Source organism: Emys orbicularis, chromosome 19 (genome assembly GCF_028017835.1).
Source record: "Emys orbicularis isolate rEmyOrb1 chromosome 19, rEmyOrb1.hap1, whole genome shotgun sequence".
NCBI lineage: Eukaryota > Metazoa > Chordata > Testudines > Emydidae > Emys > Emys orbicularis.
In genome coordinates this window covers 741,038-766,846 of record NC_088701.1, presented here as the reverse complement: position 1 = coordinate 766,846, position 25,809 = coordinate 741,038, and the positions used below count along the sequence as shown (strand labels likewise).

Here is a 25,809-nt window from a genome sequence, read left to right as displayed (position 1 = left end):
CCCCGGGTCTCTGCTGCGCCCCCCGGCAGCCACGCCCTGGGCAGGCCGCGCCGTCTCCTCCCGTCTGCCCCCCTGGACTGCCAGACACCTCATGGGAACCCCATTCTCTGTCAGGCTGGGGGGCCGACACCCCCCCAGTACAGCCCGCAGGGTCCCCAGAGCCCCCAGGGCTGCTCAGTGAGAGGCCTTGGTTGGAGCATCTCAGGGGGCAGCACATTTGTGGGGTAGGGGTCCCGCGGTGAGGGGGGAGGGGCGTGGTCCCATTGGGGGGGGGAGAACAGGGTCCGACACAGGGAAGGAGGGGTAGGGTCCCATGCAGGGGGGAGGGGCATGGTCCCGCAAGGGGAGGGTCCCACGTTGGGGGGAGGGAGGGGCAGGTTCCCTTGCGGGGGGGGGGGGGGAGGGTCCGACACAGGGAGGGAGGGGCAGGGTCCAGGGGGGAGGGGCAGGGTCCGGCGCAGGGGGGGAGGGGCAGCGTCCAGGGGGGAAGGGGCAGGGTTTCTGGGGGCGTAGGGGCAGGGTCCCGTGCATGGGGCAGGGGCAGGGTTCGACACGGGGAGGGAGGGGCAGGGTCCCTGGGGGTGGAGGGGCAGGGGCAGGCGGGCGGCCGGGCCGGGCTGGGCCCCTCACCTGGTTGAAGTAGAGGACGACGGAGTTGTTGCTGGTGGTGGCCTTGCTCTCGAAGAGGAAGATGTACTGCTCCACACTGTTAGTGAGCTGTGGGGCCAGGCAGACACCGCTGAGCTGGGGCTCTGGGGTTGCCCTGCCCCCTCCAGCCAGCAGCACCCCCCAAGCTGCCCCCAGCTCGCAGGAGCCCGGCAGCGGGTCCGTTTCGTGGGGTGCCCCTGTCTCCACTCCCTCCCTTGCAGAGCCGTGGGATGGGCGCTGCAGGGACCCGGGCTCTGACCCTCGGGGCTAACAGCCATGCGTGAGGCCGGCGAGGGGCAGAGGTCGCAGCCGCACGCTGGCTCCCCATGGGTGGGTCTAGCCTGGCTGAGCCCCATGGCAGCCCCACAGAGCCTCAGGCCCGGGACCAGTAGCCCTCTCGCCATAGGGCCTGGAGCTTCGGCCGGCCCGTTACCCCCAGTCACCTGCTTGAGATCGCCCAGGTCGGGCTCGAAGCCCGTCAGCAGGGAGACGTCGATGATGGTCATTGTGGCGTCCCGCAGCCCCAGGGACCTAGGGACCAGAACGCTGCCTTCAGCTCACGGGTGCGGGCAGGGGCAGGGGCATGGGGCATAGGGAAGGGGCAGAGCTGTCAGGGCAGGGCCCTATGGGGCACAGGGAACAAGCAGGGGGCAGGGCTGGTGGGTCAGGGCCCATGGGGCACAGGGGAGGGGCAGGGGGCAGGGCCCCATGGGGCACAGGGGAGGGGCAGGGCTGGCAGGGCCCCATGGAGCACACCCTGCCTTGCTCTGCTCTATGTTCTTTGTACAGGGCTGTGAAGCAGAGCGGAGGGACCTGGGGGGGCTGGACCCACAGCGGGAGCAGAGTCTGCGCGGGGGGCGGCTGATTCCCAGCCCTGCTAGGCAGTGGCAGGCGTGAAGGCGCCGGCCCGTAAGCGCTGGAACAAGCCCCCTGCTGCAGCCGTTACAGGACTCAGCCTTGTGCCTGGGTTCTGCCCTCACCAGGGCCGGGGCGTTACCTGGCCTGGAGCCGGAGCCGGAAGGTGTCGATGTATTCGTGCTTCTTCTTGTCTACGAACCCAAAGGGCAGGGTTAGGGCAGGAACCAGCTATGGGGCTGGGCCCCGGGGGCGTCTCCTCCCATTAGGCGGAGGGGCCCCGTTTCTGTCAGCTGGGGCCCGGGGACATGGACTGGGGAGGCTGGGCCGGCTCCCAGGGGAGCAGACGACCGCCCCGCCGTACCTTCGGGGACGTCCTCCACGGTCACCGCCAGCCAGAAGGCCTGGCATTCGCGTTCGCGGGCCGGCGGCAGCGTGTGGTACACGGTCAGGAGCTGGGAAGGAAGGCGAGAGCGTGAGTGGGTCACCCCCGCCAGCCGGCCCGTGGGCAAGGCACACCCCTCCCCTCCCCACCCCTTCTCCGTGGGCACAGCGAGGCGGGGCCGGCATCAGGAGCAGAACCCAGGAGCCCTCCTGGCACCCAGCCCCCCTGCTCTAACCACTAACCCCCACTCCCCTCCCAGAGCCGGGGAGAGAACCCAGGAGTCCTGGCTCCCGCCCCCCCCCGCTCTAATCACCAGCCCCCACTCCCCTCCCAGAGCCGGGGAGAGAACCCAGGAGTCCTGGCTCCCAGCCCCCCCGCTCTAACCACCAGCCCCAACTCCCCTCCCAGAGCTGGGGAGAGAACACAGGAGTCCTGGCTCCCAGCCCCCCCGCTCTAACCACCAGCCCCCACTCCCCTCCCAGAGCCGGGGAGAGAACCCAGGAGTCCTGGCTCCCGGCCCCCCCTGCTCTAACCACTAACCCCCACTCCCCTGCCAGAGCCGGGGAGAGAACCCAGGAGTCCTGGCTCCCGGCCCCCCTGCTCTAACCACTAACCCCCACTCCCCTCCCAGAGCCGGGGAGAGAACCCAGGAGCCCTCCTGGCACCCAGCCCCCCGCTCTAACCACTAACCCCCACTCCCCTTCCAAAGCCGGGGAGAGAACCCAGGAGTCCTGGCTCCTGCCCTCCCCCGCTCTAACCACTAACCCCCGCTCCCCTCCCAGAGCCGGGGAGAGAACCCAGGAGTCCTGGCTACCAGCCCCGCCCCCCCTGCTCTAACCAATCGACCCCACTCCCCTCTTGGAGCTGGGGAGAGAACCCAGGAGTCCTGGCCCCTGCTCCTCTCTAGTCTAGCCCAGTGATTGGCACAGCCCCGGTGCCCATGTTCCCCAGGAGGTGCAGGGCTGGGTCAGGCTGTGGGCGATCACCCGGGCCCAGGCATCACTCACTGTCACCGTGCCGGTGCCCGTCCCGCGGGCGGTGATGTTCAAAGCTTCCTGGGCGTAGAACTGCAGGGGAAAGGGTGGGAGATGCTGAGGAGGTGCCGGACTGTGCAGCACCCCAGAGCCAGCAGCCGCCCTGCCCTGGCCATGGGGCACAGGGTCCCACGTGGGAGCTCTGCCCTGCACGCCAGGTGTCCCCAGGGGGGGTTGCTTTGTGCCATGGGCGTGGCTGCATGCCAGGGGGTGGGGCCCAAGAGTGGGGGGGGGGGCAGCTGTGTTCCATAGGGCTGGGCCTGAGGGTGGGGGGGTGGCTATGTGCCGGGGGGTGGGTCCCGAAGGCAGAGCTGCGTGCCAGGGGCAGGGCCTGCAGGCAGGGGGCGGGACCCCAGGGGAGGGGGGCGGGGCTGCATGCCAGGGGGGGGGGAGCGAGGGCAGGGGGCAGGACCCCAGGAGAGGGGGCGGGGCTGCATGTCAGGGGCGGGGCCCGAGGGCAGGGGGCGGGGCCTGATGGCAGGGCTGACCTTTTTGGAGTTGGAGCGCTGCAGGTAGGCGTTGCTGTTGTTGATGTCCCAGAGCTCGGCCAGGTTGCGCGTGGGCACGCTGACCTGCACCTTCAGGTCGACGACCTTCTCGGGGCGGACGGCGACCCGGTACTGCGCCAGGGCCTGCATGCCGATCACGGTGGTCTGGGGAGGAGGCAGAGGCTGGCAGCAGGGGCCGGGCAGTGGAGGGGGGGGGCGCGCTGGGAAAGGTCCTGCCCAGATGAGGGTATTTGAGGTGTCAGTTCGGCAAAGCTCCGGAGCACGTGCTCGACCCCCGTGTGCGGGGAGGCACCGGCCGCGACGGGCAGCTGCTCCAAAGCCAGTCCAATGGGCAGGGCCGCCCCGCGAGCGCCCCCAGGCAGGGCAGGAGGAGCGGGTCCTGCTCCCGCCGTGCCAGTTTGCTGCTGGTTGGGTGCACTGGGACCGGCTCCCTCCCGTTGCCACCCCAAGGGGCAGTGCGGGCAGGGCCTGCCTGGGATCTCCGCCCCCCCGGCCAACGTGTCCCCACCCCACTCCCCCAGAGACTGCTAGGGCCGTGGCACGCAGGCTTGCGGTGCACGGAGGGGTGTGTTCACTTGCAGGGTGGGGGGTCGTGGAGGCCGTCAGTCGGCAGCCAGCCAGCCTGTGGCAGTCGGGCCTCCCTGCCGCAGGGAGCAGCCTGTTTCGTCTCTCTCTGGTTTGGGTTCCCGCGTCTTCTCGGGCACTAAAGCCGTGGCACATAGCAGCCTCCCAGCAGGCGGATCCATGTTTTCATCCAGCGGCTCTGTGTGCCGTGAGCAAGCGAAGGCCCAGATCCCGGCAGGGGGCACTGACCAGCCACCAGCTGGGAACCAAGCCCCTGAAGCCGCGGGAGGGACCCCCATGTGGGGCGGGAGGGAGGGCTGGCCATGCTCAGGCCCAGGTATGATCCCGCCTCCTGGCGCTCAGGGCCCCCCTGCCCGCGCCAGCTCTTACCTGGGTGCTCTCATAGCCCCCACCGAACCCCCTACTCTCGACCAGCCACCGCACGATGGGGTGGGTCTCCTCAAAGCGCCCGAGGGTCAGCTTCTGCAGGAGGCCGTAGGCCGTGGCTTCGATGGTGTACAGAGAGCGGTCCGTGTGCTGGTCCACGGGCCAGTGTGTCCCGTCTGCGGAGAGCGGCGCTACCGTCAGCAGGGGAGCAATGGGACACAGAGCACATGCATCGCACACGCATGCACACGCATCGCATACGGGCAGAGCCCACCTCACGCACACACAAGTGCAGAGTCACTTGCTATTGCATGCATACGGCACACACACAGTCACATGTGCCCCCCGCTCCCAGCATTGGGCACAGCCCCCTCCTCTCTGCCTCATTTCCCCAGCCTATCCCTGCCCTGCATGAGCCCCCGCCCCGAGCAGTGCCGAGCGCCAGTCCCAGCCCCCCGCCCCGGGCAGTGCCGAGCGCCGGTCACAGCCCCCGCCCCAGGCAGTGCCGAGCGCCGGTCCGAGTCCCCAGCCCCACGCAGTGCCGAGCACCGGTCCCAGCCCCCCGCCCCAGGCGGTGCCGAGCGCCAGTCCCAGCCCCCGGCCCCGGCTCTGCTCTCACTGCGGGCAGCGAAGTTGTCCAGGACGGCGTTGGCCAGGGGGCTGTTCACCAGGGCCAGGGCATAGGAGCTGATGGCCACACTGTAGGGGTTCTGCAGGCTCCAGAGGCGGCTCTCCAGGTAGCCCTGGGCTTTCCGCAGGCCGCTGGGCAGCTCCTGTCGCCGGGACAGAAGGAGAAACGGACTGCGGTCGGGAGGGGGAGGGACCTGTGGGATTCAGTGCCCCCGAAAGGTGCCGCAGAACAGGGACCAGCTGGGCACCTTCCCCCCACGTTCCCCCCAGGTGCTGGGTCCCTGCCCCAGAGACGAGCTTGTGGGACGCCCACAGGAACACTGGCCTCTGGCGCCAAGATCGCAACGGGCTGGGCCGGTCCTGCAGCGCCTGCTGGTTCGGGGACTCTCGGAAGCCCATCGCCAGGGTGTGACGTTATTAATATAACCCGTAGAGATCATCGTTGCAACCACTGTTATATATTTGCAGCAAATATTGTACCAAGGCTGTCGTGTGAGGCGTCTATACAGAGGTTCTGGTTTGCTGGTTAGGATGATGCTGTCTGTGGGTGTGTGTCATTTGTGTAGTTGAAGTTAGGAATATTGGCTCTGTACTTGTGTCTCAATGTGCTTTGATTCTAAGTAGCCTCAGTGAAGCATGTGGTCGGCTTCGTGAGACAGGTTTCAGAGGAGCAGCCGTGTTAGTCTGTATCCGCAAACAGAACAGGAGTCCGGTGGCACCTGAGAGACTAACACGTTGATTTGGGCAGAAGCTTTCCTGGGCTAAAACCCACTTCAAGGTGCCACAAGGACTCCTGTTCTTCTGGAGAAAGGAATTTGCAAGTTAAGTGCCCAATCCAGAAACACTTAACTGACAATAGACTTTGGGAGGCTCCAATCCACATAAGACAGCTTCCTGGGGCCGCTCAAGGTAGCCCAGTGGGTCTCAAACTTTTGTCCTGGTGACCCCTTTCACACAGCCAGCCTCTGAGTGCGACCCCCCTAATAAATTAAACACACTCTTTAATATATTTAACACCATTATAAATGCTGGAGGCAAAGCGGGTTTAGGCAGGGCCGGCTCCAGGGTTTTGGCCGCCCCAAGCAGCCAAAAAAAAAAAAAAAAAGCCGCGATCGCGATCTGCGCCGGCAATTCGGCGGGAGGTCCTTCGCTCCGAGGCGGAGTGAGGGACCGTCCGCCGAATTGCCGCCGAATAGCTGGACATGCCGCCCCTCTCCTGAGCGGCCGCCCCAAGCACCTGCTTGACAAGCTGGTGCCTGGAGCCGGCCCTGGGTTTAGGATGGAGGTTGACAGCTCACGACCCCCATGTAATGACCTTGCGACCCCCTAAGGGGTCCCAATCCCCAGTTTGAGGACCCCTGAGGTAGCATGTGAGCAATGGCTGCCACCTGTAAAGCACTGAGTCATGCCTGGACATGTGACTGGCCCATGTGACTCCAAACTCCATCTTGCTGTAATTTTCCACAGTAAGGACAAAGAGTTGTCCTACCACCTGGAAGAGTCGATAAACCTTTAGATTTTAGATTCTAAAGGATTGGCAACAGTGTGATTGGTGGGTAAGATCTGATTTGTATATTGACCTGGGTCTGGGGCTTGGTCCTTTGGGATCGAGAGAACCTTTTTCCTTTTCCTGGGGTATTGGTTTTCATAACCATTCGTCCCCATAAAAAGCGGTGCTGGTGGTGATACTGGGAAACTGGAGTGTCTGAGGGAATTGCTTGTGTGACTTGTGGTTCGCCAGTGGGGTGCGACCGAAGTCCTCTCTGGCTGGCTGGTTTGGTGCCTGGGTGTGCAAAGGACCCCAGCCTTGGGCTGTAACTGCCCTGCTCTCAGCGATTTGTCCTGAATTGACACTCTCAGAGGTGTCCCGCCGACGGCAGCAGCGTTCCCCTGGCATCTGGGCTCGCTTTGCAGAGGCCCTGCCGGTGCAGCTGCCGCCGAGGGGGCCGCGCTGGGCCCCCGGGACAGGTCGTGGGGCAGCCGTCACTGTCCTACCTTCACATGGTTACTGCAGATGGACTCGGCCTCCTTCAGCGCCACGAGGACGAAGGCTGTGAGGGAGGCGTCGGCGTTGGAGCCGTGGTACCCCCCCTGTGGAAGAAGAGCAGAGGGGGATGGGCGAGCTGTATGGGAGCCGTGCGGGCACCTGGCTCCCTTCCCCCGCCCGGACCCCCGATCACTGGGCCCTGCCCGGGGCGGGGGCAGAGCCGAGCAGCAGCTGGGCAGGGAGGAACGGCGCCAAAGGAGCCTGCCCGTGCGCCCCGTGTAGCCAGCTGCCAGGGGGCCACGTGCCCAGGGCACTCGGTAAAAGGGTGTCCCTGAGCCCTCCCAGGGGTGAGAGCGTGCAGAGAGCCTGAGACAAGGGCTCAGTAGCGTAGCTAGCGGGGTGCAGGGGAAGCAGCCGCTTCCCCTCACCCCTTTTACCAAAAGCGGCGCCTTTCCAAAGGCGGCTGCCGGCCGGAGGAGCGAGGGGGGGCACAGGCTGGCCGCCCGCAGCACGGCCGGAGGAGCGAGGGGGGGCACAGGCTGGCCGCCTGCAGCACGGCCGGAGGAGCGAGGGGGGGGCACTGGCTGGCCGCCCACAGTGCAGCCGGCAGCCATGGGGGGGCGACGGGCACGTGGCCGGAAGAGCGGGGGGGGGGGGCAGCATGCGGCCCGGCCCCGCAGCCGTGGCCGGAGGAGCGGGGGGGGGGCGCAGGCTGACCGCCCACAGCACGGCCGGCAGCCATGGGGGGGCGGCGGGCGTGCGGCCGGAGGAGCGGGGGGAGGGGCGGTCAGCGGTACAGCCAGAGGAGGAGCCAAGGGGGGGCGTGGCCGGAGGAGGAGCCAGGGGGGCATGGCCGGAGGAGGAGCCAGGGGGGTGTGGCCGGAGGAGGAGCCAAGGGGGCATGGCCGGAGGAGGAGCCAGGGGGGCGTGGCCGGAGGAGGAGCCAAGGGGGGCACCTTTTTTAGGTTTGCTCCCCCTCCTCTTAAAAGCTGGCTACGCCACTGGAAGGGCTGCGGGGGTGTCGGGCGAACTGCCCCGCTTGCCCCAATGGGTTGTTGACTCTGAACCCTAAGGATGACACGAGCAACGTTGGCTCTGTTTGCTGCAGATCATCTTAGCAGACAAATCCAGCTAATGCTCCGCAGTCCCGGACTCACTCCCTCATCTCCCCGAGGAGGAATTTATCCCCAGGAAGTACCCCCGGGGGAGGCAACTGCACAAGCTGGATCAGTCGTTCTCTGATCCAACCAACACCTCCTGGGGCCCTGCGCCCGCGCCGTCATGCCCAGCCAGCGGCAGGCAGCAGCGGGAGGGGGGCTCCGCGTGCTGATCCCTGAGCTGTCACTGGCTCCCTGGTGTGACCGCGGGCGAGGGACGGAGCTTTGCCAGGACAGCGTAGCCCATCACACCATCTGTCGGGCCTGCGTTTCCTGCCCGGCCTCCCGTCTGGCCAATGGAGCGACTGGTACCTGCATCGCGGGCGTATAAATCGCAGCGTCCTCGCGGAAACACCCAGACGCTTCCTGCCTCTGGCCGATCAGCCACCGGGCGCTGGCACACAGCTCGCTGGGGTCGATGTGGGTGCCCAGCGGCAAGGCCATGGCAAACACCTTGAGGATGTAGGCGGTCAGCCTGCCGGGGGGGAGGGGAGGGGCATGAATCTGCAGGGCTGGAGGGGAGGGGAGCTCCCAGGCCACGGGAGAGCTGTGGCCAGACCCAGCAGCAGGCGGCACCGTGCCCGAGGGAGCTGCTGCAAACACATCACTGCGGGGAGCTGAGCCAGGCGGCGGCACTGCCCCCTTGCAGGGCTCTGTGTGGACGGGGCCCTGCCCCCTTCGCAGCAGCACAGCCAGGCCTTCCCCCACACCAGCACAGACCCCAGCTCCCGCTGCCCCTGCCCAGGACACCGGAGTGAACGGAGAATCCCCACTTGCTGTGAGCTGTATAGGGTGTATGACACGCAGCGTGAGCAGCTCTACACCCCGCCAGGGGAGGGCAGCATTGCATTGCACGCTGTGGCCAGCTCACCATCCCCAGCCCCGCCGCCCCCCGCGAGGAAGGTGCCATACCAGCTGCTGCCGGTGCTTCCCCGATAGGGCTTGTAGGAACCATCACGCTCTCTGTAAGTCCGCTGGCGGGTGTAGCCTGCAGGAGAGCCCAAACAGACACGCAGTCAGGGCTGGGCCGTCGGAGTCCCAGGGCAGGGGGCGGGTGGGGGCTGCATGCACCCCCCCTCCCCTGGCTCAGATTCAGGGGGAGTGGGCGGGGGCAGGGTGGAGAGCACCCCCTGCTGGGCAGAGTGTAGCATCGTCACACATTGCAAACCCTCCCTCCCACCCTCTGGCCTGGCTGGGCCCCGCTCACCGTGGACGATGTTCTGGATGGACTGATCCCGGAGCTCCACCCCGATCTGGTCCCACTGCTTGGTGGTGTCCAGGTAGTGGGTGAGGATGATGTTCGGGGTGACGCTGAAGATGTTCTGCTCCACGCACCCCCCCGGCAGCCTGATCAGCTTCTGCAGCGTGGAGCTCTGCAGCCCCCCCACCAGCGTCTCGCCGAGCAGGTCGCCTGCCGAGGGAGAGGAGATGCCCACTCATGCCCCAGCTTGTCCCTTCCCCCAGCCCCAGCTGGCTGTGGGCGGCCTGGCTGCGCCACGCGTGCTGCTGAGAAGCGGGACAGCTGCATTGTACCCTGGCTCTGGGAGGGGAGTGGGGGCTAGTGGTTAGAGCACTGCATGGTGACAGGTATCAGGGGGTAGCCGTGTTAGTCTGTATCCACAAAAACAACGAGGAGTCCGGTGGCACCTTAAAGACTAACAGATTTACTTGGGCATAAGCTTTCGTGGGTAAAACACGCACTGCTTCAGATGCCACGCCCCCCTCCCCAACCAGCCCGCCATACAATTTCCAAAACCCGATGCGGCCCTCGGGCCAAAAAGTTTGCCCGCCCCCGGTATAGATCATTGTTGCAACCACTGTTACATATTTGCAGCAAATATTGTACGAAGGTTGTCGTGTGAGGCGTCTATACAGAGGTTATGGTTTGCTGGTTAGGATGATGCTGTCTGTAGGGTTGTCTGTCCTGTCTGTATTTCACACTTGGGCTCTGCTTCTGGGGGACACCCCAGACAGTTTGGTGTCAGCGCTGCCTGGCCTGCTTGATGGCTCATTACAAACCATCAGCTACAACTGACCCATTGAGAGAAGCAGATACACCTGGTGACTCAGCAAGGCTGGGACCTGCCTAGGGACAGACTCGGAGGATTTTACAGGCCATGTGCTGGATGATTGTCTTTGGGACAAAGAAAGAGAGGTCACATGGCAGCTGCCTCATCTCCATCTTGTCTTCAAACCTGCTTCTGACCTCTGGAGGGACCTTGCTACAAACTGAAGCTCTGAACAAAGGACTGAGGACCCATCCCAGCGGGGGAGGTATTCCAGAGACTTGATTTGAACCTGCAGTTTATTCCATCACTGCTACAAGCCTGAACCAAGAACTTTGCCATTTCTGTGTGTCATTGATTCCATGTAACCAATTCTAGCTCTCATCCAGATCTTTTTCCTTTTATGAATAAACCTTTAGATTTTAGATTCTAAAGGACTGGCAACAGCGTGATTTGTGGGTAAGATCTAACTTGTATATTGACCTGGGTCTGGGGCTTGGTCCTTTGGGATCCGGAGAACCTTTTTTCTTTGACTGGGGTATTGGTTTTCATAACCATTCGTCCCCATAACGAGTGGCACTGGTGGTGATACTGGGAAACTGGAGTGTCTAAGGGAATTGCTTGTGTGACTTGTGGTTAGCCAGTGGGGTGAGACCGAAGTCCTCTCTGTCTGGCTGGTTTGGTGCCTTAGAGGGGGAGAAAACCCCAGCTTTGGGCTGTGTAACGACGCTGGTTCTGGCGGGACCCAACTGAGAGCACCAATTCAGGACAAAGCAACAAAGTGTCCTGTGGCACCTTAAAGACTAACAGATGTATTGGAGCATAAGCTTTCGTGGGTGAATACCCACTTCGTCAGACACATGTCGTCTGACGAAGTGGGTATTCACCCACGAAAGCTTATGCTCCAATACATCTGTTAGTCTTTAAGGTGCCACAGGACACTTTGTTGCATTTTACAGATCCAGACTAACACGGCTACCCCTCTGATACTTGACACCATGCAATTCAGGACAAATTGCTTAAAAGAGGGCAGGTTTATTCATAAAAGGAAAAAGATCTGGATGAGAGCTAGAATTGGTTACATGGAATCAATGACACACAGAAATGGCAAAGTTCTTGGTTCAGGCTTGTAGCAGTGATGGAATAAACTGCAGGTTCAAATCAAGTCTCTGGAACATCCCCAGCTGGGATGGGTCATCAGTCCTTTGTTCAGAGCTTCAGTTTGTAGCAAAGTCCCTCCAGAGGTAAGAAGCAGGATTGAAGACCAGATGGAGAGGAGGCATCAGCCTTTTATAGTCTCCTCCAGGTGTAAGAACACCTCTTTGTTCTTACTGTGGAAAATTACAGCAAAATGGAGTCTGGAGTCACATGGGCCAGTCCCTGCATACTTTGCTGAGTTACAAGGTGTATCTGCCTTCTCTCAGTGGGTCAGTTGTATAGCTGATGGTCCTTAATGGGCCATCAAGCAGGCTAGGCAGAGCTGACACCAACTGGTCTGGGATGTCACCCAGAAGCATAGCATAAGTTTGAAATACAGACAGTATAGAGCCAATATTCATAACTTCAACTACAAAATTGATACACACATATAGACAGCATAATCATAACCAGCAAACCATAACCTTGTCTTAGACACCTCATTTGACCCCCTTTATACAAGATTTGGTGCCACTACAGGACTTTGGTTGCAACCATGTTCTATATGGTCCCAGCTCAAGTCAATAACGTGACAGGCTGTAACTGCCCTGCTCTCAGCAATTTGTCCTGAATTGACACTCTCCGATGTGTCCCGCGAAAGCTAGCATTGTTACACCCTGGCTCTGGGAGGGGCGTGTTTCTCGGGGCAGAGCAGGGTGATTTACAGCAGCGTAGGCAAGAGTGGACTCTGTCCCACCACATGCGCTGGGGCCAGGGAGGCCCCTGGAGCTGGAGCTCAGAGGGCAGGGAAACGGGGGAGGGTAGCCCTGGGGGGACGTTCACGGGCCCAGCGGCTGCTCAAAGGCCGAGCCGCACTTGCTGCCTGGCGCCCCCGCGGAGCCGTGCCCGGCTGGCACCCCACGTACCTTGCACGCTAATGAAGACCTCGGCGTCTGTGTCGGGCACCAGGTTTTCGAGGTGTTGGCTTCTGACCAGCTCCTGCTGCAGTTGACCTGCCAGGGGAGGACGGAGCATTCGGGGTGAGGGAGGAGTGGTGCTCCGATGCTCAGATTGGTTATAAACAAGCTCCTGCCATGGGGCTGCAGGGGGGTGCGGAGCTGAATGTCACAGGGGAGGGTGTGGGGCAGGGAGACGCCCGTTGCGGGGCAGTCTAGGCCAGGAGAGTCCGCGCCAGGTGCCTGATCCCTGTTGCCTGGAAGGTGTTACCGGCTCTTGGATCTACAGACAATCGCAGACCTGGGTGTGCTAAGCTCCCCTCTCTGCCTCAATGGAAGGAGCAATTAAATCCCACTATGTAGTGAGAGCTGGACAACAAGGAGCCACCGCCCAAGGCTAGGCCTGGCAGCACAGCTCGTGAGAAGCTAAGCCGCATGGGCTGAGGGGCTGCCCTGGGCACTGGCTGTAAAGTGCCAGGGCCGAGCACTGAGGGTGTCTGTGACCCAGCACAGAGCGCAGCAGTGGGACCATGGCTGTGGGAGTGTGGGAGGAAGCTGACGGACAGAGCTCTGCTGGGCACAGGACTGGCGGGAAAGGCAGCCTTGGAAACTCCCTGTAGCTGCTTGTTCCTGCTGCATCCAGGGGAGCGGGGCTCTGGCCATGCTCAGGAACGGGGATTGCACCAGGGACCCCTGCCTCGCATCAGCCATTTCTCCTCCTCAGGGGGGAGCTCCTCGGGCCCCGGGCCCCTGCCTGGGGCGGACGGTGCAGAGTCCAGCTGCGGGGCTGGGCGAGCAGCGAGTTCCTGCACGAACCTTTGGGGTTCAGGACGATGCTCCGCGAGAGCCGCTGGATTTCACCCCCCGCCTGCAACGCGAGGAGCCGAGAACGAGTCTGAGGGACGGGGCTTGGGAGGGAGCCCTTCCATCCCGACCCCATCCCCCACTCCTCCCAGAGCCACCCATCCCCCAGCTCCCCCTCCCGACCCCAGACCTCCGCAGAGACGCCCATCCCCCACTGCCCCCGAGCCACCCATCCCCCACTCCCCCCGAGCCGCCCATCCCCCACTGCCCCCAAGCTGCCCATCCCCCATCCCCCCACTCCATCCGAGCCGCCCATCCCCCACTGCCCCCAGCCCCTTCCACCGAGCCCCCCCAGCTCCCCCACCCGACCCCAGACCTCCGCAGAGCCTGCCCAGCCCCCACTCCCTCCAGCCCCTTCCAACCCCCCCAGAGCCACCCAGCCCCCCCGGCTCCCCCACCCGACCCCACTCCCCACTGCCCCCAGCCCCTTGGCAGCGAGGGGGGCGGGCGGTGCCGTTACCTGGACGTTGAGCATCCTCCTGACGATGTCGCGGAAGCCCAGGCCCTGGGCCAAGGCCCGAACCTCCACCATGACGGGGCCCAGCTCCAGGGGCACCACGACGACACGCACGGCCCGGGACGAGCCCCGGGGCACCCGCAGCCTCTGCCGAAAGCTCTTCTCCTGCCGGGCCGGGCTGCAGAGCTGCTCCTGGTACGGGAACTCGACCTGCACCTGTATGGGCACCCGGCGCCGCTGAGCCGGGCAGCAGCGGGCAGTGACAGCGCCCCCCGGAGCCCCCCAGCATGCAGAGCCCCCCCAGCACGCAGAGCCCCCCCGGAACCCCCCAGCACGCAGAGCCCCCCCAGCACGCAGAGCCCCCCAGCACGCAGAGCCCCCCCGGAGCACCCCAGCATGCAGAGCCCCCCAGCACGCAGAGCCCCCCAGCACGCAGAGCCCCCCCGGAGCACCCCAGCATGCAGAGCCCCCCAGCACGCAGAGCCCCCCAGCACGCAGAGCCCCCCCGGAGCACCCCAGCACGCAGAGCCCCCCCAGCACTCAGAGCCCCCCCGGAGCCCCCCAGCACGCAGAGCCCCCCAGCACGCAGAGCCCCCCTGGAGCCCCCCAGAACGCAGAGCCCCTCCAGCACGCAGAGCACCCCCGGAACCCCCCAGCATGCAGAGCCCCCCCAGTACGCAGAGCCCCCCCAGCACTCAGAGCCCCCCCGGAACCCCCCAGCACGCAGAGCCCCCCCAGCACTCAGAGCCCCCCCGGAGCCCCCCAGCACGCAGAGCCCCCCCAGCACGCAGAGCCCCCCCGGAACCCCCCAGCACGCAGAGCCCCCCAGCACGCAGAGCCCCCCCGGAACCCCCCAGCACGCAGAGCCCCCCCAGCACGCAGAGCCCCCCCGGAACCCCCCAGCACGCAGAGCCCCCCCAGCACTCAGAGCCCCCCCAGCATGCAGAGCCCCCCCGGAGCCCCCCAGCACGCAGAGCCCCCCCAGCACTCAGAGCCCCCCCGGAACCCCCCAGCACGCAGAGACCACCAGCACGCAGAGCCCCCCCCCGGAGCCCCCCAGCACGCAGAGCCCCCCCAGCACTCAGAGCCCCCCCGGAGCCCCCCAGCACGCAGAGCCCCCCCAGCACTCACAGCCCCCCCCCCCCGGGACCCCCCAGGATTCGGAGCCCCGGTCACCTGCAGCTCTTCATCGTCCTCGTGGTAGTTGTACACCACGGCCCGCAGCTCCACCTGCTCGTTCCGCACCACGGAGTAGGGCAGCCGCAGATCGACGAAGAACGGGACCTTCACCACCACCTCGTAGGGCTCGGAGACACAGAGCCCTGGGGGGCCAGGGGGTCAGCCGGCCGTATCCCCAGGGACAGTGGGGCCATCGCTGCGCCCCTCACTCCCGACCCGCAGCCCCCTCCTAGCCCAGCCCTGCCAGTGCCCCTCACTCCCGACCCACAGCCCCTGCTAGCCCAGCCCTGCCCCCCACACTCTGCCAGTGCCCCTCACTCCCAACCCGCAGCCCCTGCTAGCCCAGCCCTGCCCCCCCCCAGCCCTGCCGGTGCCCCTCACTCCTGACCCGCAGCCCCCTCCTAGGCCAGCCCTGGGCTCCCCCCCAGCTCTGCCGGTGCCCCTCACTCCCAACCCGCATCCCCTGCTAGCCCAGCCCTGCCCCCCCAACTCTGCCAGTGCCCCTCACTCCCGACCCACAGCCCCTGCTAGCCCAGCCCTGCCCCCCCAAGCTCTGCCGGTGCCCCTCACTCCTGACCCGCAGCCACAGAAGCTGGGTTACCTTTGTCTTTCCTCAGGCTGACGGCCAGGATGTGCCAGGTGGTGATGGAATCGGGGAGGTATTTGGTGACCAGGTGTTTGGCGAGGCTGCAGGGAGGGAGGCGAGTTCGAATCAGGCTCATTCACTGAACACGGGGCCTGGCGCCAGCAGCAGGATCCTGGCTGGGGGCTTTGGACCAGGCCCTGGGGCAGCTCCTGGGCTGGAGTTGACATGACACAGGAGGCCGTGGGGGCAGCCGGGAACCCAGAAATCCCCACCCAGGGGCCGCGGCAGGGGAAGCTGCACCGTGCCCTGCCGTGCGGGACGCCCCACGTTCTCCCTGCTCCGGGTTACGGCCCCCCCAGGCCCGGCCCCCCTCACCCCGGCTGGCGCAAGTCTGCCTCGGTCAGGTTGAACTTCTCCCACAGCCAGCTCTCCGGGAAGTGGCTTCTCACCACGGCGGTGCCACCGCAGTCCTCGTCCTCGCACTCCTCGTCCTCGTTGGCTGCAGGGCGTTGGGGGGGTCAGTCAGCGGGGGCTGGACGGCAGGGACCCCCCCGAGCTCCCCACAGGCCGGGCCCCTCCCAGCAACCCTCCGCCACAGGCTGCCCCTCCCCCCAGGGTTGCAAACTTTCTAATTGCACAAAACCAAACACCCCTGCCCTGCCCCCACTCACTCCAGCCCCCCCCCCATCTCTCGCTCTCCCCCACCCTCGCTCACTTTCACTGGGCTGGGGGTTGGGGTGCAGGCTTTGGCCAGGTGGCGCTTACCTCACGTGGCTCCCTCCCCCAACAACCACCCTCCACAGGCCAGCCCCCCCCCCCCCCCCCGGTGTGCTGCCCCAAATCAGACCAAGCTCTAGGCAGGCTGGGCTGGCTCTTGGCCAGCGGGTGCTGCCCCAGCCCCGATGGGCATCTCCCCTCCTGGCTGGGCTCTCCCTGCCCCCCCGCCCCGGCTGGGCCCCCCCCCGCGGTTACTTTTCCCCAGCAGCAGCTTGGTGCGCTCCTCGCGGCTCAGTGCCTGGGCGTAGCGGCAGCAGTCCAGGAAGGCGGCCACGCAGGGGGGGCCCAGGTGCACGCGGCTCGTCCTCTGCTCGCACGAGTGCCCCATGGGGTTCTCCTGGATCCCGGCCTCGCAGCACTGTCTCTCCAGGGCCGTCTGGTACTGGTCCACTGGGGCAAGCAGCACAGGCAGGGGTGGAACCCAGGCGTCCGGGCCCGGGGGAGAGACGCGGACACGATGCCCCTTACCGAGGGCCCTGGGCCATGGCTGAGCAGGGGAGGCTGGGTGCCGGCGAGCAGCCAGAGCCGGCTGCGGAGGGCAGGGGTGAGCAGGGCGGGGGAAGCCCAGGGCTAGGCTAGCGAGGGCTGCAGGTCGGGAGTGAGGGGCACCAGCGGAGCTGGGGGGGGGAAGCCCAGGGCTGGGCTAGCGGGGGCTGCGGGTCGGGAGTGAGGGGCACCAGCGGAGCTGGGCGGGCAGAGAGCCGGGGGCCGGCCTGAGGCGGGTGATAGGCTCCGTGTGGGTTGGGGTGGCTCTGTGGGGCACGGCGCTCTGGGTGGGGCACGGGGTGGGGCACAGGGAGCCTGGCGTGACGGAGCGGGACCCCCCCCCCCAAAAAAAATCCCTCCTGACCTTTGTGCTGCTTCTTCTGTAGCGTCTGCAGGGACTGGCGCCGGCGCCTGGCAGCCGGCTGGGGGCAGCGCAGATCTGCAAGGCCAGGGAGGCGGTGAGGGACAGCAGGGTGGGGGGGCCCCTCCCCCGCCTCCAGAGATTCCCCTCCCCCCACCTCCAGAGACCAGGCCTGGCTGCTGCGCCGAAGGGCGCCAGGTTTGCAAAGGGGTGGGGTGGGAATTGAAACCAGTTCAGTTACAGGCCATGTGGACGCTCCAGTCTTGGTTTGAACCAGGCTGCTGGGATCGGAGCGTCGCCCCAGGGGGGCTGTACCCACCTCCCGTGTGTGTGGACAGGGCGTCAGGCTGGGAAAGGGACGTACCCAGGCCAGGCTGCTGCCTAGAGGGGAAAGGCCCCATTCCCGGCCCCCCTGAGCCAGCCAGTCCCCACCCTGGGGCTGGATGGGAGCCGGCGCCCCGCCGAGGGGACAGGCCCCCTGGCCCGTTCCCCGTCTCCGTTCTGTGTGGAACGTGCTGGCCGGGGCCGTGCCGGGATCTCTGCCCCCCGGTGGGAAGCCCCATCCATCCGTCCGTCCATGCGTTACCTGTCCTTGCTTTGGTGGAGATCCCCAGACTGGTGGCCACGTCCAGCCCCGCGTCTGTGAACACCCCCACGAGGTTCTGCCCACTGCCCGCTGTGCAGGCAATGTCGTGTCCCTCCACCATGTCCCAGACCTGCCGGGGGGGGGGGGGGGGGGGGACGGACAGGAGCGCACGTTGGCTCTCAGAGAGACAGGTGACCCCTGCCACGACCCAGGAGTCCTGGCTCCCAGCCCCCACTGCTCTAACCCACCAGCCCCCCGTCCCCTCCCCTCCCAGAGCCGGGGAGAAAACTCAGGAGTCCTGGCTCCCAGGCTGCCCCCCCTCCCCCCCCGCACACGGTCAGCGCCTTCTTTCACCTTCTTCTGCGTCAGTTTGTTTTTCTTGTTGAGCGCGAACAGGGCCTTGTCCATGGCCACCAGCCCCACCATGGCGTGGAGGTCCCCGGTCACCTCCAGTTTGAGTTCCCGCTGGGGCTTGAACAGCTTCCTCTCGTCGTCCTTGCTCTGGGGGCCGACGCGCAGCTGGGCGGGACGAGGAGACGGGGTGAGACGAGCACCCGGCCCCCTCCCCACCCCAGGCCAGGGGCTGCCCCGACGTGGAGGGCGCAGGGAGCGGAACCCAGGGGCCACGCAGGGAAAGGCCCGTCTGGCCGCAGCCCCCTCCCGCCCCGCGCCCCAGGGACTCACGGTGCCCATGCAGCCGTCTGCCACATCCACCCACACCGAGTCGGCCACCAGCTCCGCGCTGCCCGGCAGGTAGTAATAGGCCACGATGCGGAATGAGGGCAGCAGCTCGGGCCCCACGTCCAGCGTCCAGGCCGTCATGACGGTGCCCAGGCTGCGGGGCTGGGCCCAGGCCCGGACAATCCTGCCTTTGCTCAGCAGCTGCGGGAGGGAGGGAGGCCGGTGAGACGCCAGGAGCCCCAGGGAGCCCCGTGGGAGCCCAGCCCAGAGCCGCCGGCTCCTGGCACACACCGGCTTGGAGGCTGCAGAGCCGAGGGCTGGGCAGTGCCCGGGCACCACCCGGGAGCCATCCACGTGGGCGCCCGCGTCCACCACCTGGGAGCAGCCCACTCAGCGCTGCAGACGGCGCGGTGACAGCGCTGGGCGGGTATGGGGCACGACGGGCCTATGGGGGGGGCACGTGGGGACAGACAGACCCCAGGGGCTGAGCGCCAGCCCAGGACCCATGGGGAGTGGGGGGGCAGACGGACCCATGGTGGGGGCGTGTGGGGACAGATGGACCCAGAGGGTGTGGGGACAGACCCATGGGGAGGGTGTGAGGACAGACAGACCCGGCGGGGGGCGTGTGGGGCAGACAGACCCGGGGGGCCAAACGCCAGCCCAGGACCCATGGAGGGGGGGACAGACAGACCCGGGGCCGGGGCGGGGGATGTGGGGACAGAGAGACCCATGGGGAGTAGGAGGGGGGCAGACGGACCCATGGGGGGCATGTGGGGAGAGACAGACCTGGGAGGAGGGGGGACATGTAGGGACAGACGGACCCATGGGGGGGCGACAGACAGACCCGGGGGGGCCGAACGCCAGCCCAGGGGGCTTCCCAGACAGATGGTTGTGGTTCCCGACGCACAGGGGCGCTCGCATTTCCCAGCTCCCGGGGCCTGTCCAGCCCCACCAGCCCCGCGGGTGCTGGGCCCCGGACACTGCTGCTGACGCCAGGGGTGCCCAGCGCAGGCTGTGCAGGGGGCCGGACGCATCCCGCAGCGGATCCCAGGCTGGCCCCGGCCTGGCGCTCACCAGGATGGTGAACTGCTTGGTGTCGGAGCTCTGGTGCTCCGTGTAGAAGAAGACGCTCAGCGAGGTCCCCACTTGAGCCTCCTCCGTCTCCACCCCAATGTGCAGGAGGTGCCCAGAGCCCTTCGGCGTCTCATAGGCCAGGATGGTTTTTGTGGCGTTGGCCTGCTGGGCTGGCGGTTCCAGAGGGCCGCACGTCGCCACCTGTAACGGGGAACGGAGCCCTGGGCATCCCGCACAAACGCCCCCACCCTGGGACCCGACGCAGCCCGAGCGGTGCCCCTCTGCCCCAGCCCCACTGCACAAGAGAGGGGGAGTCGGAGGTGAGGATTAATCAGGGTGCATTGGAAAAACTCAGGGGAGAGGAGCCCAGCGCTGGGCTAGCAGGGGCTGCAGGTCGGGAGTGAGGGGCACCAGCAGGGCTGGGGGCAGTGGGCCCAGGGCTGGGCTAGCTGGGGTGTGGGTCGGGAGTGAGGGGCACCGGCGGAGCTGCGGGGGAAGTCCAGGGCTGGGCTAGCGAAGGCTGCAGGTCGGGAGTGAGAGGCACCAGCGGAACTGGGGGGGGGAAGCCCAGGGCTGGGCTAGCGGGGGCTGCAGGTTGGGAGTGAGGGGCACCAGCGGAGCTGGGGGGGAAGCCCAGGGCTAGGCTAGCGAGGGCTGCGGGTCGGGAGTGAGGGGCACCAGCGGAGCTGGGGGGGAAGCCCAGGGCTGGGCTGGCAGGGGCTGCAGGTCGGGAGTGAGGGGCAGCAGGGGTCTCTGCACTTGCTCCCAGACACCCCGGAGCAGCAGGTACCTGGACCTCCAGGCGTTTAGCGCTCTGTTGGGTGTTGAGGACCATGGAGGCCAGGCCCTCCTTGGTCGTGCGCTTCTGGTCCCCGCTACAAACAGGGACGTCGGCAGCCGGCGACCCGTCCGGGTTGGTGACGTAAACCTGGTGCAGGGGAGGAGAGCGGCAGAGGGTGACGTGGAGCAGCACAGGGGGGATGAGCCACGTGGCAGCTGCTTGGCCTCAGCCTCTGCCCCGCCCACCGCCCGTCACAGGGCGAGCGTGGTGCTGCCCTGCCCCCAGAGGGGTCGTGCGGGGCCCAGAGGCTTTGCAAGGCTGGGGCAGAGCACAGACCTGGCCGTCCTGCCCCATGCTCTGATCCCAGCCCCGGACGGTCCCACTCTGTGAGCCAGACTTGACTCGTCTGTCCCACAGATGGGTCACCCGCCCCTCGGCTTGGATGAGCTTCCCGCTCCCTTTCATCATTAACCCGTGGAACTCACTGCCACAAGATAGCTCTGAGGCAAAGAGCTGGGCAGGGCTGAGAAAAGGGACCTGTGGCTAATGAGAACGTCCCTAGTTAGAGCAGCGAGGGACAGAACGGACCCAAGAGGCCTGGCTGGGCCAGAGACCCCCTGTGTCCTGACCTCAAACTCCCAGGGGTCAGCAGGGGGCTTCCCTGGGGCCGAGAATCCCACCGCTGCCACCTGCAGGGCTCCGGGCGCCTTCCTCCACAGCAGTGGTGCTGTCAGAGCCGGGATACCGGGCTAGATGGGCCTTGGGCTGGGCGGGGCTGACGACGGCTGTGTTCCTAGTCCTCCCCGCTGCTGGCGATTCCGCAGGGGGAGGATCTGACGCTGGCGCGTCCCTTACCCTGAAGTTAAAGGGCATCCCCGGCTTGAAGAACCCAGGTGTCCTGACGAACCGGATCCTGTAGGGGGTGCTGACAATCTTGACCTCCGAGTTCTCGGCCTGCATCATGTCTCCGCCTGTGGGAGGACACGGCGTGTTGGGAAATGGGGAGTGTGACGTTATGAGTGTGATATAATATGTCATGGCAAGGTGACAGGGCCAGAAAGAGTTATTACCTCCCAGACTGACCTGACCCAGACTGTTCTTACTGTGATCTGTAAGTGCTGACAGGGGAGTGTGGCTAGGATGGTCTCCATTGGGGGATGGGAGAATGACTGAAGGGAAATACCTGAGCCTGTAACATGAGAACCCAGGAGGGGGCTGGGGCGAGGTGACACCTTTGCCCGGGAAACTGAACAAAGGCTGTGGGAGGGGTCGCTGAAGGCAGACTCTGGGAAGCTGGCTGGTGAGGTGGCTGGAGGCAGGGAGGGCTCTGACCTCTGGAGGGGGGCTGGGATGCCCGAGGACCCCAAGATGGACCTAACTGAGGGGTATCCTGTTGTCTGTGCCTGCACGACCTGTCTCGGACTGTATTCCCGTCGTCTAAATAAACCTTCTGCTTTACTGGCTGGCTGAGAGTCATGGTGAATCGCAGGAAGCCGGGGGTGCAGGGCCCTGAGTCCCCCCTTACTCCGTGACAACTGGTGGCAGCGGTGGGATCTACTGCACCCCGTGGACGGCGCTTCCTGCAGTAAGTGACTGGGGAGAAATAAAGCGAAGGGGGATTGACGGGGACCAGGCGTGCTGAGGAGTCAGAGAGAGACGGTTATCACCCCTGGGAGTGTGTGACCAGCGAGAAGGACTTTTGCAGTAACAGGGTCCCCCGGGGGATCGCAGCGAGTGGTCCCAGGGGCGGAGGAGTCTGCAGCTCGACCCTGGCAGAGAGGTGGTGACCTCGAGAAGGGCTGGCACACTAGGGGTCTCCCTGGAGACTGTGGGGAGCGGTGAGCACACAGGCCTGTGAGTGGCCAGCAGGAAGATGTATGCCAAGCGGCTTAAGAGCGACCTGGTGGAGCTGTGCAAGCAGAGGGGGGTGCGCATTGGGAAGCTCACCAAAGAGCAGCTCATTGCCCAGCTGGAGAAGGGAGATCGCGCGAATGAACTGATCCCTGTCTCTGAGGGAAGCAGCCTGGCAGATGCAGCGCAGGCCCCAGTGTCTGTCCCAGCTGGGAGTGGTCAGCCGGCTGCTGAGGGCTTCCCAAGACCCCTCCTTCCTAGGCCTAGGGGAAGGGTGGGGAGGAGCCCAGCAAATACCGAGGGTGCTGTGACCCCCCCGGCCAGCAGGGGATCCTCCCGGCCACGCGCAGCATCCGTGGAGCGGAATGGGCTGGAATGGGAGATAGAGCTAAAACTGAGAGAGCTGGAGGATCGGGAACACCAGAGACAGCATGAACGGGAGGAGAAAGAGAAACTGAGGCAGCATGAACGGGAGGAGAAAGAGAAACTGAGGCAGCATGAACGGGAGGAGAATGAGAGACAGAGGCATCATGAACTGGAGCTGGCGAGGCTGAAGGGCCGCGAGCCCCCGGCTGCGGTGAGTGAGGGGGGACCCAGGACTGCACGAAGCTTTGATAAGTGCATCATGGCCCCACGTAAGGAGGGGGAGGACATGGATGACTTCCTGGATGCCTTTGAGACGGCCTGCGAGCTGCACCAGATTGATCCTGCAGACAGACTCCGGGCTCTCACCCCCTTACTGGACCCCAAAGCCTTGGCCTTGTACCGCCAACTAGAAGAGGCGGAAAAAGGGGACTATGAACTATTCAAAAAGGCCCTGCTACGTGAGTTTGGGCTGACTTCTGAGATGTACCGGGAAAGGTTCCGGAGTCAGGATAAAACCCCGGAGATCTCATATCTGCAACTAGCCGTCCGCATGGAAGGATACGCCAGCAAGTGGGCTGCTGGGGCCCGGACAAAGGAGGACCTGGTTAAACTGCTGGTACTGGAGCAACTGTATGAGCGGTGCCAATCCAACCTGAGGCTGTGGTTGGTGGACAAAAAGCCAGAGAACCCGCGACATGCAGGCCGGCTGGCCGATGAGTTTGTAAAGAGCCGGTCAGGGGCTGGCAGGGAGGAGTCCCAAAGGAACAGTCCCACCACAACGCAGAGCGAGAGTCACCATGGGCCATCCCAGCGGGAAAATGCGGAGAAACCCCACCAAAGGGGAAGATCCAGCGTCAGGTCCATCCAACCCACTCGAGGGAACCCCTGGGACATGGTCTGCTATCACTGTGACCAAAGAGGTCACATACGGGCCCAGTGCCCCAGGCTCAGGGACAGACTGAGCAGACCAAACCCACAGAGGGTTGACTGGGTAGAGACCCAGCCGGGCGAGAGGCAGCACTCCCAGGGAAGGGGGGCTGGCAGAGTACCACCTGCTAAGGAGGGAGGAGAGCTCCAGGCCTGCTCCTCTGCGGGGCGGGATGCTCCAGACTCAGGGTTTTTGGTTTATACGGTGGGCGCGGGGCGGTCCCTCCGGAAAGAGTACCTCGTTCCCCTGGAGGTGGATGGGAGGAAGGTCGATGGATACTGGGATACGGGCGCAGAGGTGACGCTGGCCCGGCCCGAGGTGGTGCCCCCAGATCAGGTGGTGCCCAACACCTACCTGACCCTGACGGGGGTGGGCGGGACACCAGTCAAAGTGCCCGTGGCGAGGGTACACCTGAAGTGGGGGGCCAAGGAGGGCCCCAAGGATGTGGGGGTGCACCCGTATTTGCCCACTGAGGTGTTGATGGGGGGGGACCTGGAGGACTGGTCAAGCAACCCACCAAGTGCACTGGTTGTGACCCGCAGTCAGAGCCGGCGAGGGGCACTGCGCCCTGGCCTTGGGGAGGGTGCCTTGCCCGAGGCGCAGGACCCTAACCTGGTGGGGAGGGAACGCCCAGGGACACGGCTCAGGGAGGCTGCGGCCTCAGACCCAGCCGGCAAGAGAGAGCAGGTGGCCATCCCTGTCCCAGCTGCTGAGTTCCAGGCCGAGGTGCAGAAAGACCCCTCCTTACGGAAGATAAGGGACCTGGCCGACCTCGGTGCGGTACAGACCATGGGGAGAGGTGGCCGGAAAAGGTTCCTGTGGGAGAAGGGGTTCCTGTACCGAGAATGGGCTCCCCCAGGGAAAATGGAGTCAGGGGGATTCAGGAGACAGCTGGTGGTACCCCAGAAGTATCGCCGCCAGCTGCTGTACCGGGCCCATGACAATCCCCTCTCAGGGCACCAGGGAACCTGGCGTACCCAGCAGAGGCTGCTACGGAGCTTTTACTGGCCTGGGGTCTTTGTTACTGTCCGACAGTACTGCCAATCCTGTGACCCCTGTCAGAGGGGGAGGAAGGCCCGGGACAAGGGGAAAACGGCTTTAGGTCCCTTGCCCAGCATAGAGGAGCCTTTCCAGAGGGTGGCCAAGGTTAAAAGGGGGGCTCTGAACCAAGAGAGCCCGAATCACCGACCTCCAGACTGGAGCGCTGGGAGAAGACCCCAGCCCAGTTGGAACCCCAGGGGTATTGGGGTGGGAAAAGGGCACAGGCCGCATAACCCTTCCCACATGCGAACTGCAAATGCCATCGAGCACCCCCGACCTAAGGGGGGGAGTGAAACTGGAGGGGCCTGGTGTAATTCTCACCCCGGAATGGGAGGGATGCTGGGGCATCCATGGGAACGGGGGTAGGTTCGAACTTCCCCGGGTCACTGGCTAAAGTGACCCCGCTCAGTTCGGTCTCGAAGGGGGGAGATGTGACGAACTGGGACTGTTCTTACTGTGATCTGTAAGTGCTGACAGGGGAGTGTGGCTAGGATGGTCTCCATTGGGGGATGGGAGAATGACTGAAGGGAAATACCTGAGCCTGTAACATGAGAACCCAGGAGGGGGCTGGGGCGAGGTGACACCTTTGCCCGGGAAACTGAACAAAGGCTGTGGGAGGGGTCGCTGAAGGCAGACTCTGGGAAGCTGGCTGGTGAGGTGGCTGGAGGCAGGGAGGGCTCTGACCTCTGGAGGGGGGCTGGGATGCCCGAGGACCCCAAGATGGACCTAACTGAGGGGTATCCTGTTGTCTGTGCCTGCACGACCTGTCTCGGACTGTATTCCCGTCGTCTAAATAAACCTTCTGCTTTACTGGCTGGCTGAGAGTCATGGTGAATCGCAGGAAGCCGGGGGTGCAGGGCCCTGAGTCCCCCCTTACTCCGTGACAAATATGTCATGGCAAGGTGACAGGGCCAGAAAGAGTTATTACCTCCCAGACTGACCTGACCCATGGCCGAGCATTAGAGACTCGTTAGTATATAACTGAGCAGAGCTGGGAAATGCAGCCGCATTGTTAGGGGTAGAAGGGAGCTGGATGCTCAGGGCTTGGGATGGCAGCAAACAAGTCTGGTCTATTGCTAGAGCTTTGATTCAAAGATTAGAAAAAGGAGAATTATTATTTAGGGAGACACTTGAGGGAAATAATATTATTGTCTCTATGTCTCTTTGAAGGTTGTGGTAACCTGTATCTGAGCTGTTTAATGGATAAATTACCCTGTGCTAATTGCCAGGATGGTTGGGAGAAGGAGAGTTAAGCCTATTGTTTTCTCAGGCTGAAAGGCTGCTGGAAATGTATAAGAACTCTGGGACATGATCCTGCTTCATCTCAGATCTGCTTTGGGTTTCAAGAGGGGGAAACCCTGAGCCACAAGGATTGAGATCCCCAGTCATTGACTGGAGCCACCCTGAATATGGACATTGGACTATAACCTATGGACTATTTCTAAAGGGACTTTTGGCAACTACAAGCTCATCTCTGCTATGCATCTGAACCTCAAGAATTGAATTCAAGTCTGTCTGTATATTGATCTTTTAACC

The 25,809-nt window shown here is 64.6% G+C and overlaps 1 protein-coding gene across 1 annotated transcript in view; it reads right to left on the bottom strand.

Moving 5' to 3' along the window:
* LOC135891516 (complement C3-like) overlaps window positions 1–25,809 on the bottom strand; it is a 40,353-nt gene that overhangs the window by 6,418 nt on the left and 8,126 nt on the right. Inside the window, exons 10-35 of the mRNA XM_065419063.1 lie at window positions 20,943–21,058; window positions 20,097–20,234; window positions 19,307–19,507; window positions 18,236–18,433; window positions 17,906–18,070; window positions 17,552–17,681; window positions 16,969–17,043; window positions 16,314–16,508; window positions 15,717–15,840; window positions 15,357–15,442; window positions 14,753–14,898; window positions 13,580–13,792; window positions 13,072–13,123; window positions 12,226–12,312; window positions 9,364–9,567; window positions 9,069–9,144; window positions 8,469–8,631; window positions 7,008–7,103; window positions 5,002–5,155; window positions 4,386–4,558; window positions 3,411–3,575; window positions 2,896–2,955; window positions 1,868–1,958; window positions 1,646–1,697; window positions 1,092–1,179; window positions 631–717 (exon numbers count right to left, since the gene is read on the bottom strand). Coding sequence (XP_065275135.1) covers window positions 631–717; window positions 1,092–1,179; window positions 1,646–1,697; window positions 1,868–1,958; window positions 2,896–2,955; window positions 3,411–3,575; window positions 4,386–4,558; window positions 5,002–5,155; window positions 7,008–7,103; window positions 8,469–8,631; window positions 9,069–9,144; window positions 9,364–9,567; window positions 12,226–12,312; window positions 13,072–13,123; window positions 13,580–13,792; window positions 14,753–14,898; window positions 15,357–15,442; window positions 15,717–15,840; window positions 16,314–16,508; window positions 16,969–17,043; window positions 17,552–17,681; window positions 17,906–18,070; window positions 18,236–18,433; window positions 19,307–19,507; window positions 20,097–20,234; window positions 20,943–21,058 — 3,335 coding nt within the window. The remainder of the gene's footprint in view (window positions 1–630; window positions 718–1,091; window positions 1,180–1,645; window positions 1,698–1,867; window positions 1,959–2,895; window positions 2,956–3,410; window positions 3,576–4,385; window positions 4,559–5,001; window positions 5,156–7,007; window positions 7,104–8,468; window positions 8,632–9,068; window positions 9,145–9,363; window positions 9,568–12,225; window positions 12,313–13,071; window positions 13,124–13,579; window positions 13,793–14,752; window positions 14,899–15,356; window positions 15,443–15,716; window positions 15,841–16,313; window positions 16,509–16,968; window positions 17,044–17,551; window positions 17,682–17,905; window positions 18,071–18,235; window positions 18,434–19,306; window positions 19,508–20,096; window positions 20,235–20,942; window positions 21,059–25,809) is intronic.